Here is a 14221-nt window from a genome sequence, read left to right as displayed (position 1 = left end):
TTTTGGGAACAAACTACAGTACTAAACACTTCAGTTTTTTTTACAAGATAACATACATACACTCAAAAACGTGTTCTCTCTCTCTCTCTTACACACTCACACACATACACAGCAGACCTGACATTAAAAGGCATCAAAATTATAATTGTTTCCAGTGTCTACACATCATTATCCTTATTTCCAAGTCTAGAAATCAACTTCTAAAATGACTTAAATCATCGCTTGTGTACACTCATTCACACTTATTTCTCTCCAGTTTATTATTCAACTTCAAAGCATGCAGCGTTGGTTTTGGTGATACTAAATTGATCCATTTTTTTAATCTGTTGAAATGGCATGATTGCGAGAGACCTATGTCACCGTTTTATAAATGAGAAAAATACTTTTTGATGTGTACTCTGGTTTCAATTTAATAACTCAAGTAAAGTAATAAATAATTCAGATGACTAGCAGATATAAAATACACAGAATAAGCAAGGCCCAAGAAATAGTGAAAACAATCGTTTGTTTTTTCTTGGATTAAATTAAAAATAAAAACAGATCAGTCATTTGAATATGTGAGCGTGAAGGTTCTCTTACATTTCATCAACAACACGCAGGTGTGGAGTAAAGCAGAGGGCATCGGACTTAAATAAAGGAATACACGGCGTTGCTCAGACCTAAATCGCCCTGCTTTGAGACACCAGCTCATTGAAAAAATAATTTATGTTGGAGTCGTATGGCACTTTTGTTGTGAGGCACCAGCAAGTAAACAACAAGTTTTTAATAGTTTACGCATCTGTTTTCGTATTCCAGTTAAAAATACCTATTTTGTTGGTTTGTTCAATGCAAACTTCACACGAGGAAACCATTTCAAGTATCAAACGCTCATTTGTAGCTTGAAGGCACTGGTGATCCCATAACACACAAGGTTGGCCCCTAAGAATTAAGAATCATGCTAATATCTACACACAGACCTCTCTTGCTCATCGTGGCTTACACATTACTGTTGTAACATGAGAAAGTAATTCACTCTCTTGGCCAGAAGCATCAAAACATTGGAGTCGTCATTTTCTCAAACTTATGTCAATCGTTTGCTTATATTTTTACAGCTGTCATCACTGAGGACAGGTGAGAATCAAATAGCACTGTATTGTGAAATAGTAAGACACCTGAAGCTTGTTATAGTATACGACCCGTGTGTGCATGAGTAAATTAAGTTTTTAAGGGTAGTAATCTTAAAGTGATAATAGCAAGTCAGCAGATTTTAATGCCCATTCAGTCAATACACAGTTGGCAGATGCAATTAATTGTGAAATGGAAACAATTACATTATTGGCTCGCATGACATGACTTCTTAATACCGTAAATAATATCATACTATATTGAGAATGGCACTTGCATCTGTTGCCTGGGTGACAAACATGTTGTTTGTCTGGGTTTACCCAAAACCTTTGCTTGACCAATCAGCTGATAAACAAAAGGTAACAGACAAGAGGCACAAACATATACTGTACATACATGCATACGGCACATGCATACATACATACGCACGTACTGCACAACACGCGTGTGTGGTTGGGTTCCTCTGGTGAATCTGTGCAGCCTCTGCAGTCTCTAGACCTGTTCAGTGGATGAAAGGCATTCGCTCCTTGCTGTCGTTGTCTCCCTCTGGCTCCTCTTCTTCCTCTCCTGCCTCACTGGTCTCTGTGCTGTCGCTGGCCATCTAGCGGTGAAATGTTACTCAGCTGACATTAACTGTATACTGAGCTACCGATACAGAGGAACAGCGGCGAACACATATGTGATTTGACATCAAGTGGTACGGCAAATATGTAAATGTGTCCTCTGAGGCTAATGGACAGCTGTATACAGGGTCTATAGTTTCAATACGAACATGTCTCAACATCTAATAGAATAGAATCATTTCTAGGTTTGATGTGAATATCACCATGGAAACGACTGTTATAAAACAAGAGGAAATCCTACTCACTGCCTCTTTATGACCCTGACTGCACCTGAAATGTGCTCTCGGCATCAGAAATGTCAAATCTAACTATTTATCAGCAACAAATATTGCACAGCGTGTCAGCCAGTAAGTTAGCTGTGTCGTTAATTAAGCACATAGATCAGAAAATCCGATGTTACAGGGTTTCTGAGAAGCATTTTTACTCAAGATGTTTTTAAAAAATGAGCTCGACATCGGCAAAATAAATAAGATCAGGGAAACAAGGCACTAATATTTTCTTCTGTAAGTTATTGTAACTCGCCCAAAATGGTTCTGCGTTGTGCATCATTTTATATCTGCCAATTGATTGCCATCTTCTCCTTTTCTCTTCTTCCTGTTAGTCATGTACCCTCAACCATCAATGTCATCTAATAATTACTGTAATCTTACTGAAAAAGATGAAGTGCTGTTGCATAAATCGGTGTGACAATTATAAATCTTTGTAGATTTGCACTTCAGATCAAGAGCTTAACCTGTCTATTAATGTATCTTTATACTTTATTCCTACGATTAATTTGAAAAAAAACTAAAAAAACATTCAAAATATTACCAGAGGGGTGGGAGACTTCTCAACATCCAGAATGAGTTTTCCTATGTTGCCTCTGTCATGGATTCTCTGCATTGCCTCTTTTACCTGAAACACAACAATAACTCACTTTCAACAAGCAGAACTAGTGACAAACAACAACATACATTCATCGACTGTGATATCACAAATGAAATCTCATTAAATAATGACTCTTTTTTTTACATAAAAAAGCATGACTATTTTATACTAACAGAGAAGTTCTTCAAGTTCTTGTTTTCAAACAGTATTAGGCATTTTTAACAGTTTGAGCTGTAACACTTTGTGTAAGAAACAAGGGTGCCAAAAAACATTTCACTTCTGTTGATAAAATTGGTGAATGACAATAACAATAAAAGCTCTCCAACAGGAAGCCCCGTTGTAACACTGTAGCACCTGCTGAAAAACTTCGTTTGTCATCTGAATCTACACAAAGTCACATTTGCAATCATTTCCTGGTCGTTACAGACACAAGCCCACTTCCTCAGAGCAGCGACAATATAAACGTTAATAGCCTTAATAAACTGCATGATGCTGACTCATCCTGCTGGGCTACGCTGACGTCACACTGAACGCTTTACTGCCTGTAGAACAGTCCCGAGAAGGTTTATATGAAGCACACAGCTTCATGCAGGGACAATGTAAGCTCTATCGTGCATTGGAGATTTGATTTACCAGCTTTAGGACGCCGCCTAACGTGGGCTCTAATAAGCAATAAATGACATCCCATACAATGTTGAAGTGAGTCGCATCCTGCAAAAACGAATTACTTTAATACTCCCTATCTTGAAAAAGCTTACACCAAAATAATAAGGTCCTCATCTCTGAAAAGACGTAATATCCGGATAGAGATGTTTATTTTTCTGTAATTTATGTGAGTATGAATGAAGTATGAAATAAACTTTATAGGAATTGTCATGAGGATGATTTATTGAATACTTAAATGTAACATTAGACACAAACCTCTGCCAACTAGACACACTGTTCTAACGCAGTGGTACGTCACACACCCCTTTTTCAAACAGATTCATGTATTGAGCATTTCCATTGTCTATGGAGGCGGAAACATACATTTAGAATAACGTCATTGACACATTGCATAGTAATGCAGAAATGATGTTTCTTTCACAAATACTAAAAACTGTGGACAACATTAAAGATTGATCCATGACTGACTCATTAAGTGTGTTATGCTGATGAATGATAGTATTCCTAACACCTAAATAGTCTGCAAACACTTCAACAGGAGAAAGAGTGCAGGCAGGGCTTTTAATCACACTACACTCAAAATGAAGGCCGCGCTTCTGTCACCAGGGAGTCTGTTGAAACATCTGTCCACAATATGTTTTATAAGCTGACATTTTGTTCAAATTCAAATCTCATCCCAGCTACAACTGCTAGGCGAACACAACTGAGTAAGACCAAATGTCAGAATATTTAAAGGCTGTGCGATCTGACCAGTTAACAATCAGAGCTTCGGTCCATATTGTTAATCATCAGCAGTCTGATTGCCTAAAGCTGCGCGGTGGTGGAATGGGAGTGGTGGAGCAGGTGCAATCATTTTCTCCAACTCAACAACACACCGCAGCTTTAAAGCTCCAATCTGCCATCAGTGTAGAGCACCCCAACACCCCAATGACCACATCATGGTGGAGTCTACATGGTTTGCATGTGCAGGGAAATAATGCAGTTACTCAGTGAATTTACTGTGACGTTTTATCAACTATGTCCAACAACAATCTCTACATCCATCAAATACACCTGCAGGTGAAAACTTGTATACACCAATGCTACTCATCAGAGCTTGTCTGACTCACTTGTTGCAAAGATGAAACATCACAAAAGATTACTCAGGATGCCATATCTTGCTTTCTCATTACAGTCGACACAAACAGACAACTGACTGTGCCTCTTTGTCTGGACACCATTGTGTCACAAGCATTCATTTGCTAAAAGAAATAGCCAAATCAAGCAAAGAGCAAAAATAGGTCAGCAGCTCGTCGAGCCCTTTGGGGGGTAAGATTCACTTGCATTATAGGTGTAATGGGGCCTCCTGATACTTTAAAGCAATATCTGCAAGATACTGCATGTTGGCTTCATTTTATTTTTTAAGTATCTTAAATAGCATTGACCTTGGGACTCCGAGGTGAAAGAGACAGATTCATTTTTTTCCGAACTAAAACTGCTGGTGGTCCAGTTATTCTGCTTTGGTCACACGTTCTCTAACTTTTCATTCCAGTAAAAAGCGTTTGCCGTGGTCAACAACAAACTAACGCCCTCTGAATTCTCCGTCCAGGCATATGAACAAATGAGGCAGGATGTGCCCCTGACACTACATCCCACGCCATCCTCCCCTCTAATGAGATTCTTCATGGGCAATGGTTCCAGTGAATGGCCCGACAAATCTGCCAAAGTTTAATAACAAATGGTCAGTAGCAACTGTGTTCATGATCCGACCAAAGATACTAAAATAGCCCACAAGACATAAGATTTAGATGTTTCTACCATCCTCCTGTGTCCTGTCTACTGAAGGCCCTGCAGGTAGAGAGTTTTTCTTTCGGCAAGGGTAACACCTGGGATGTGAAGAGATAATGGCCCGCTAAAGGTTCTTGTAAACTTAATTTACCAGTAATGGCCCTTTCAGACACAACACGACAACAGCACCACTGCGCTCTGAAAGCCATTATTTCTAATGGCTTGCGATCAACCACGAAGGCGTTACGCCTTCGTGGTTGGTCGCAAGCCATTAGAAATAATGGCTGCACCGGCTGCACCGACCTGGTTGAACTTCAGGCGCAGTGTGCTGTGACGTGCACCTCGAACCGTGTTGTGTCTGAAAGGACCATGAGTTCCGGTCATCGTGCTTCAACTCTGCATCAAACAGCCGACACAAAGACACCGAGGATTGCAACAGATATACTTGTTGTGTCCTGAGCCCAGATAAAGACCTAAGCAAGCAGACGTTGCACTACGTACTTGTTAAGGTCTATGTGAAAGGCAGCTATCGTGATTAGAATATGTTTGTGAAGGATAGGTGTACTGTAGAAAGATCCCCCAGAAATGGAATAACCACAGTTCAAAGAGCTTGTAGAAAGTAAAGTGATTGATATACAGTATGGCCTGTCGGGCTTTGTGTTGGTGTGAAATAATTGTGAAACGGGATGATACAACCTACCCACCATCTGTGGAAGAATGTCCAAGAACAGCTGACAGAAAGCAGCAGCAACAAACCACAGATTATATGCTGTCCAAGATGTTTGCATGAAATCTTCGCTTACATTTTAAACCTGGAAATCTCCGTTTATATGACCGCTGTAATTAGATAATTCTTAATTTGCTCATCATTGACTTCATTCACCGTGTTACACCCTCTGATCACCCCAGGGTCTCACCTCCTCCAGCGCCCATAGGGAGTCCACAACCGGCTTGATCTTCTTTTGGTCATAGAGACACAAGAGTTTGTCCATCACCGACTTCACAAGACTACATTTCCCGTGTTTGAAGAGAAGGTTGAGGAGCGAGAATCCTGCTATGACTTTGTTCTCCTCGTATAGTTTAATAGGGTTCACCTTCTCCACCTGCCACCACTGGAGAAGAAGAAAATAAACACAGAGAGACACGTTCATCCCGAGGGACTCATTTGTGTGTTTCATTTGCCGTGAAATTATGAAATGTGCATTGTGTAGTATTGTTTCCCTCAAATGTTGATAATAGACTGCAACTCTGACTCACAGATTTTGCAAAGCTGAAGAAACTCTTTGTTTCCCCAGTTACCATGTTTGACGCGCCTGAAAAAACAAAAATAAAAGGATTACTGTATGCTGTGCAGAAGTGACTTGTCAATAACAGGCAGCCTTGCATGAAGGGTGAAGGTGGGGGAGGAACAGTTGGCACCTTTAGACCCTTAGATCTGTGAAAGCATGCCTTTGCACATAATCAGTATAACTAAAACGAATGAACTGATGAATGAATGAATGAATCTCCCTCTAATGCTTCTACTTGATTCATGAGGCTTAACACAAACTAAAGTAATTAGCGGAGATCAGATAAGTATGGTAGCTGTGAAGGACAACACATTTAATTTGCAGTTTATGGATGGAGTATTCAAGTGTCTTTATGCTAAGCTATGCTATCTGTCTCTTGGCCCAAGCTTCATACTTATTAGACAGATGTGAGAGTGGTACCGATCACTCCATATAACCCTCGGCAAGAGAGCATATAAGTGTGTTGCCAAAATGTTGAACAATTCCTTTGACTGCTAATGTCAACTTGAAGCAAATCGACTACAGTTTGACAACACACAAATACAACGCAAATGTAGTTATTTTCGCTGTGAAAGTACTAAATAGAAAACACAAGTCTTGTTCCCACCGTAGAGTATGTAGGTTCCCAAAGGCCTCAGCAGAGTCAAGCCTTTCCCTGTGTTGTCCCCACACAGGCAGTCCAAGACAATGTCTACTCCCTCTGGAGAAATCCTAAAACATCAAGAACAAAGCAAAGCTGAAGTTCACTGAAAACATTATTTATATAATTTAATTTACTAGTTATTTCGTTTGAACATTAAAGCTGTAACTAATTCTTCTTTTCCCAGTTATTTGTTTGGTACATCAAATGTCAACATTGTTAAAAGATTTGTCCAATACAGTTTCCCAGAGGCCAAGCTAATGTCTTAGTTAATTGGTCAATTAAATGACTAGTTGACTGACTATTTTGATAATTGATAGTTTGAGTCATTTTTAAGATAAAAAACAAGCATTCCCTCCTGATTCTCACATTTAAGAATTCACAGCTTTTCTTAATATTTTATGACAATAAAGGGAGTATCCTTGGGTTTTGGACTGTTTTTTTTTTTTTACAATTCTTTGACATTCTATGTTCAACTAATATGAAGATTAATCTGTAAAGAAAATGAGTTACAGCCCTTAAATGGTTGCAGATTCCTTTTCTGTCTATCGACTAATCAGTTGATCAAATAACCGTTTCAGCTTTCAGTAGAGATAAAGTACAATCAGAGGTCAGCTTCATACATTCACAGTGCTGTGGTTGTATTCCCTTGTTTACGACTGTGAGCACTTAAAGCAAAAGTGCAAAACTGAATTCTATATTCAGCCTGTGCGTCATGCTGTGGTGCAGCTTCACTTTTTATCCAATCATGGATTTATAAGTTATGAGCATTGATTCTCTGGGGTGTTACTCTGAGAAAAGGTTGCAGTACAACCCACGATTCTTTACTTTTGACTACAGTAAAAAAACTCCTACAGTTTCCTTATAAAGAACTTGTTTTTCAATACCCACATCCCATCTTATCAGCAACATGCATGCAACAACAAAGTGTGACGCTCGCACACAGAATCAATCAGACAAAATTGTTTGCCACAATGAGACTCATTAAAGTCACAGATACGAAAGAATGAACGGCATGTTATAATCAAGGCCACTACCTTCTGCCTTGTGGCCCTGGACGCCTGCTTGGCTAAACTGCTTGGTGGTCTTGTGATTCCCATGGTTTTTGCCTTTTGTAAAAAGACTCATTTAATTGTACTTTGCTCTTGATCCTGAGAAGAATGTGTGGGCCAGAGAGATGAAAGGCATAATAATCCACTACCACTGTTGATATGTAGGCAGAACACATGAAACAATCAGTCCTCGTGAAAAAAAAATCTGATTCCATATATAATAACCTCAAAAATAGAATCACAGTCAATATAACAGCACACAGTAGCTCAAAGGAGGTCGCATGGTGTTGGAGTTCTCTAAATCACAGAAAGCTGAATTTAACATCACAGCATAATAGTAGTAGACCTGCATCATACTACATGAAATCTCAGGCAGTGTTTGCTCCAAGGTGTTTTTTTTGTAGTGCAAACTGACGGCGTGCTGTCTACTGAATGGAATGTGTGTAGGGCATCAGTGCTCAGCCCTAATTGGCTCAGTTGTTCCACATTGCCAGTGCAGACCTCCGCCCTACACAATGCTGCCGCTCTCTCAGATGAGCCGTGAGTTGCCATGGGGACCACGGCCACACAAGACCAAATAAGGCAACAGGTAACATCTGCCTCCTTGCACAGCCCTCTGCACTCGGTAAGGTCCACGTCATCACAATAGTGCACATGTATAAAATGCTACAGCCGCCACGCCTGATGATGCCGTGAAATTACATTTTGTTTTTACATGAAGAAATTATTGTTGTGAAAATAGACAATGAGGAACCAAAAACAGACTCTTCAGCCTCAAATCAATCATAATAAGGACAAACTTTTCATGCTTACTTTTTCACCTCTTGCATATAATCAACGTTTCTGTCAAAGAGGTGAGTCACAGAGTCTCTGATGGCTGCATGTTTGAAACATGAGGCGATCCCAAACACGGTCACGTTAGGCACAGTTGAGCACAGCTGAGCCACTGCTTGACCCTGCAGTAGCAACAATGTATCAATGTCTGAGAACACAGGGCTTTAACTCAAGTGCACCAAGATCACACAAAGACAACAGCTGCGACACCATGAAACAACAATCAAACATTCATAGAAATTTAGATATAGTGCTGTAGAATCTATACATTGTACAAATTTCAGTCATTCCAAACCTTAAATGATTCAAAAGGATGTTTAAGACGTTAAAGTAAGAATTCAGTCAGAAACAGCAGTTATCAAGTTCCCTGTTATCAAGCATTAACAGGGAATAAACAACATGTTCCAATATATGAAGCAGTCAGTTACAACGAGAGTTGGATGGATTTGTTGTGTGGTTGTGCAATAGTCATAAAAGAAATGGACTTACTACACCACCTCCTGCTGAGTGTACCAACACTGACATCCCCTCTCGCAAATTGGCAACCTCAAAGAGCATCATATAGGCAGCCACAAAGTTCAGGGAGAATGCAGCAGCCTCAGCAAAAGACATTTCCTCTGGCATCTTGTAGACAAAATCCACCGGCGTGCAGACAACTTCTGCCCAGGCATTGTAATTGACAAAAGCCATAACTCTGTCGCCTATCTGAAAGAAACATGTTAGAGTAGCCGGATGACAGGCAGACACGAATGTGAAACAATCACGTGGCACTAAGTTGTTTGATTTAAACAGATATGTCATTATTGGGCTTCTAGCACGTTTCTAGATTTGTTGATGCAGATTTGGTTGCTTATAATCTGACAACATTCATTCATACATGCCAGCATGACAGAGTCACAATCCTTAATGACACTAACCTCAAATCCTGTTGTGTTTTCCCCTACCGACTCTACTATTCCAGAGCATTCAAACCCAGGCACAAGGGGGGGTTTCGGAGGGTTGTCAATAGTCCCCTGGCGTACCATCAGATCCAGGAAATTCAAGCCACTGCAACAAAGAATAAATAGGACCTTACAGTGTGTTCACATTAAATCCTTCTGATTCATATTTCTGAACTGTGTCTACCCACTGACAGCTATTAAACAAATAATACAAATACTTAGAACGAGTTGTTACGAGATTTAGGGATAGCCCAGAACTATTGATGTGATTAGTATCAGCAATAAGTCACTGGCTTACATGTTATTGGTACAGCAGTAATCCTTTGCTGGTCAATACTTTGTAAATGCAGCCAATAAACAAAAATAAAGATTTTTTTTAATGACTAAATCTGCCTTAACAATGCTGGCTTGGCTGGCAACAGTCAGATTGCTCTTCGTGTTTGCTTGGTATGAGCGTGATATATCCAGCAAACCTCCTGCGCAAGAAAAAGACCTGTGGCTTCACGAGATATTCCAAAAAAAAGATTCAGCGTTCATACTTGTCAGTAATACTGTAAAGGGGGGGGGGGGGGGCGCAACAGGGAGGCCATGTCACATCACAATCCATAAGTTCCTATGAAATGTATAAAACGGATATCTATATTTACCATGCTTTGACGCGTATCTTCACTTCACCATCCTGAGGCTCGGGCATTGCCTTCTTGGTTACCCTGAGTTTGTTGAGACCTCCAAAACCTGCCAGTACGACCGCTCGCATTTCCTTCGCATCAACCGACGATTCCACGTTTTCCACTGGTTCTTTCCCGACATTTGTGTCGATCATGTACTGCGTCTCCTCCGTCATATCTGCTCCTTCTTTCGCCATGTCGTAGACCCGCTGCCCTGCTTCTCCGCTCCTCCTCTGGGTACAGATGGATGTGGTGTGCAGCCTGTGCACGGACAGGCGCTGTATCGATGGCGATCCACGGCGGAGCCTGAAATCTCACCGTCTACACTTGTATTCAATAATGCGGATAAGTGCTCAACTGTATTTTTTAAATTTTTCAGTCAAGTCACATAGATACTGATTAAGTTTGCCATTTCACGAATCAGAAATATGATTCATCCGGTAACGTATACTGCCTTTGAATACAGCGGGCTAAAGTATGAAGTGCACCACCTGCTGGTGAAGTGTGTACAAAACTTTATCTGCGTTAATGGAACTCATACATCCATGATGCGCAGTGCTTTTTTGATAATCATTTTTTAATGTTTGGATTGTAAAGGATTATGTTGAGCAGTTGTAAAATAAACTTGTCTGTTACTAGTGGCACAGTTATTTTATTAGTTCAAACATATCTTTGCCATTTGTATACTTCAGTTTCTTGTTATTCATCAGCAAACAACATATACGTTGAAATGAAAATATAATTTATCAGCACGGATGATATATCGGTCAAGATTTAATGCTCAGGGCTCTTGCTTGAAGTTTCTTTAAGGCCTCCTATGACGTCTGTGATCAACAACTTTTATATTGCTCAACTGTTTGTTCATTGCTTTCAGAGATCGGGAAAAATAACTAATGTTTAGGCTCTTAGTTGGCAAGTGTTATGAGAATAACCAATAAAAGTGGGACCAAGCATCTCATGGCTCTTACATAACTAAATTAATTTAACTATATGTCCTTTTGAAACTTGATTATTAAGTGTGTTTTTTTTGTCACAAATGCCTCCAAAGTCAAACAAGTAGTGTGTGGAGGAAAGCTCCTGCTTTTTTATTGCATTATCAATGCACAGGTAGCATGAAAACGAGGTCCATGTCCAATCCAATGGTTAGTAATTGATTTAAAATCAATCAACTTTCATTGAGCAGTAACAGATCAATTGTGATCACAGTGAAAAATAATGCTCCACAGACAAGAGTGTGGAAGATTGGAAGATTGTATCGACTACTTCCTCGGCTGCTATTTATTAGACTAGTACTATCAACCCTGAGAAAACCCCAAATTGGTCAAAAACCGACATAACTTGGCTTTTTAAAAGCATTTCACCCCCAAGTCATTTTGTGCGTATTGTAGCCTTCACCCATTTTATGTACTATCTCAGAGTAGATATCTCACTAGTGTAACCATACATTTATTTCACATTTCCCACTGTTAATGTGTAACTGCCTGAAACAATGAGACAATGTCCCTCTGATTTTCTGCCACTGACACATTAACAACTACACTCTTTAAAACTCTACATTCATGATAGACAGGTTGAACGAAGGAGAAAGGTGTGGGTCAGCAGTGGAAATACTTTCTCTAATGTTTTGGAACATCAGTGAATATTCGCAGTCCATGCATTCCTTGAATCTCCTCCTTGAGCGCCTGTGGAGGACAAAACACAACAACTAGTGAATAACATTCAACTAGTACAAATATAAACATCTTCAAGTGTACAATGTCCACCAAAATTAAGGGATAATCTTAAAAACCTCGCAAGCATCATGACAGAGAGATGTGGACCATAGCCAAAGACAATAAAACATGTCACACATAGCTTAGTCAGTTTATACTGCTACGGTAATATGCTGGGCAGATTGTGGTTGTTGTTACCTACCTGATTAACTAATTGGTGTTGTTGGATGGTCCTTTTTCCTTTGAACTCATTGGACTCTATATGGATCTCATACATGGCTCCACAACCACCTAAACACAGCACAGGATCAGTGTACAGCATGTTGTCACCACCTGGTTTCTACACAACAGGTCTACATAATAATTACGATGAGGTCTACATTTGAACATTTGAAGTATGGTGCAACCAGTCACCTGATAGATCTGTGTTTACCTGATATATCCACAACTTTGAGCGACGCGGCTAACGGGAACTTCTCCTTCAGTACGTTTGCGATGCGGGTCTCTCCGTCCGTTTGTGAGGACAGCCACCTCTGCACAGGGCCACACACAACAACCTGAGGAAGGCAGAAACGAGGATACAGTTTAGCAAACTGCTGTTAGCACAACAGATCGACCCTGTGCACTGCAGCGCGAGCCAGGACTGTTACAACGCGTATTTACTTTACTACTGCGATGAACCCGGAGAGCAGAGATCATAGTGCCGGTTAAGATCCGTTTACAAGCCAACATTGTGGAAATGTTCAGTCAGTTCAATGACGGGACATATGTAAAAGCCGCACAGGTTGTGTTGTTCATGTCCACAAGTCATGTCCTCAGAGAGCGTCGTCTCACGTTTATGACGTTACACATCCGGGTACTCGGTGAGTTGCGCTTCCCCCCAAATCGATCAATATAAAAACAGCGTATAAATACATAAATTACACGTGTAATATAACTACTAAGGAGAGAAAATACAAATCAACGGATTGATTGATTTGATTAAAGGATTATTTTAGTTAGACAAAATGTTAATCATAGCATTTCTAATCGCAGAATGATGTGTTTGATTTTTATACTCAATATGTCTTATATATCAAACTTTAAGAGAAACTCTACTTTTCAAGTCTAAAAAGTCTAAAAGCTGTTACTGCGAATTATGTATCCCTAATGTGCACGCTGTCATTTGCTCCTGTTAATATTTCTTCTTTATGTAAAATGTTTGACCACAGACTGTCTGTTAGTCAGCTACAGAAGAGAAGACAAAATACACAAAATATTGCTTCTTCATATGCAAACTATACAAATTGACAAAATACAAATTGACCAGACTATAAGCTAATAGAGCTATCTTTTTCACTGCGGACATTTTAAACTCGTCACAGCAGATAAAACACAGGTGGAACTAATAACATTACTGATGGCTCTGCTCTATTCATGTGTCCCAGTAAGCCACGGCAGTGAGCGAGCATGTACAATACCTGGACCCTGAAACTGAAGCAGCTGAAGTGAATTCAGCCATCATGATTTTATGATTTACACCTGTGCTTTTCCTGCTATTACATGTCAAAATGTCTTCTGTAAAAAAAAGATGGCCTGACCAGAACCCTGCATAACTGACATGCAGTCGTAATTCTGTAATTAGTGAGACGTGGCCTTTTTCTGTCTGCCATTCAAATGTCTGCTGATCTCTCCATACAGTGGAATTCATCATAGTAATAATATTTTAACCGAATATAAGTTAACCCCATATAAAAAGTACATGCTAACACCTTTTAGTTCAACCTTACAAATCAGTCTGAACAACAGCAGAGACAGTTGAAGCCTCCAGCTCCTATTAAAGTTCAGGTTGACATTTACATGGTCGGAACAGGTCTGAATGAGAAGCTTATCTCAATCTGCAGGTTGTGGAGCGTTACATTAATCGAGGCAGAAGAGTAATCAGTGACTGTTGACAGTGGGCCTTGGTCCCTTTTCACTACAGGCCTGAGCTTTGTTTGTACACAAGAATTATGGGCGCAATACAAAGCTGGACAGCCATCAAGGAAGCGATCATGTCAGAAATCATTCTAAAGTCCT

General features: G+C 39.9%; 2 protein-coding genes across 2 annotated transcripts; both read right to left on the bottom strand.

Moving 5' to 3' along the window:
• Positions 1 to 1230: 1230 nt before the first annotated feature.
• On the bottom strand, positions 1231 to 10648 carry vat1l (vesicle amine transport 1-like; the record flags this gene model as incomplete). Its single annotated transcript, XM_079284217.1, has 9 exons — positions 1231 to 1705; positions 2538 to 2621; positions 5945 to 6139; positions 6285 to 6340; positions 6924 to 7027; positions 8822 to 8964; positions 9332 to 9543; positions 9756 to 9889; positions 10431 to 10648. 9 exons carry the CDS (start codon positions 10646 to 10648, stop codon positions 1607 to 1609), a joined length of 1245 nt encoding a protein of 414 aa, XP_079140343.1. The 3' UTR covers positions 1231 to 1606.
• Positions 10649 to 11100: 452 nt separating this feature from the next.
• On the bottom strand, positions 11101 to 12982 carry bola3 (bolA family member 3). The gene is made up of 4 exons (XM_079294686.1): positions 12827 to 12982; positions 12597 to 12720; positions 12366 to 12454; positions 11101 to 12133 (listed from the first exon to the last, which is right to left on the bottom strand). The coding sequence occupies exons 1-4, from the start codon at positions 12893 to 12895 to the stop codon at positions 12068 to 12070; spliced, it is 348 nt and encodes a 115-aa protein (XP_079150812.1). The 5' UTR covers positions 12896 to 12982; the 3' UTR covers positions 11101 to 12067.
• Between the last annotated feature and the right edge of the window lie 1239 nt (positions 12983 to 14221).

Source organism: Melanostigma gelatinosum (genome assembly GCF_949748355.1).
Source record: "Melanostigma gelatinosum genome assembly, chromosome: 2".
In the NCBI taxonomy this organism is placed as follows: domain Eukaryota; kingdom Metazoa; phylum Chordata; class Actinopteri; order Perciformes; family Zoarcidae; genus Melanostigma; species Melanostigma gelatinosum.
The sequence above is the reverse complement of the archived record's forward strand: the minus strand, read 5'-3'. Positions and strand labels throughout refer to the sequence as shown.

Excerpts from the sequence above, each read along its gene's own strand:
- bola3 (XM_079294686.1), bottom strand. The coding sequence starts at position 12,895 with ATGTTGGCTTGTAAACGGATCTTAACCGGCACTATGATCTCTGCTCTC. Across the intron at positions 12,721-12,826 it reads GGGTTCATCGCAGTAGTAAA|GTTGTTGTGTGTGGCCCTGT; the intron begins GTAAATACGCGT and ends TGCCTTCCTCAG. Across the intron at positions 12,134-12,365 it reads AACACCAATTAGTTAATCAG|GCGCTCAAGGAGGAGATTCA; the intron begins GTAGGTAACAAC and ends TGTCCTCCACAG.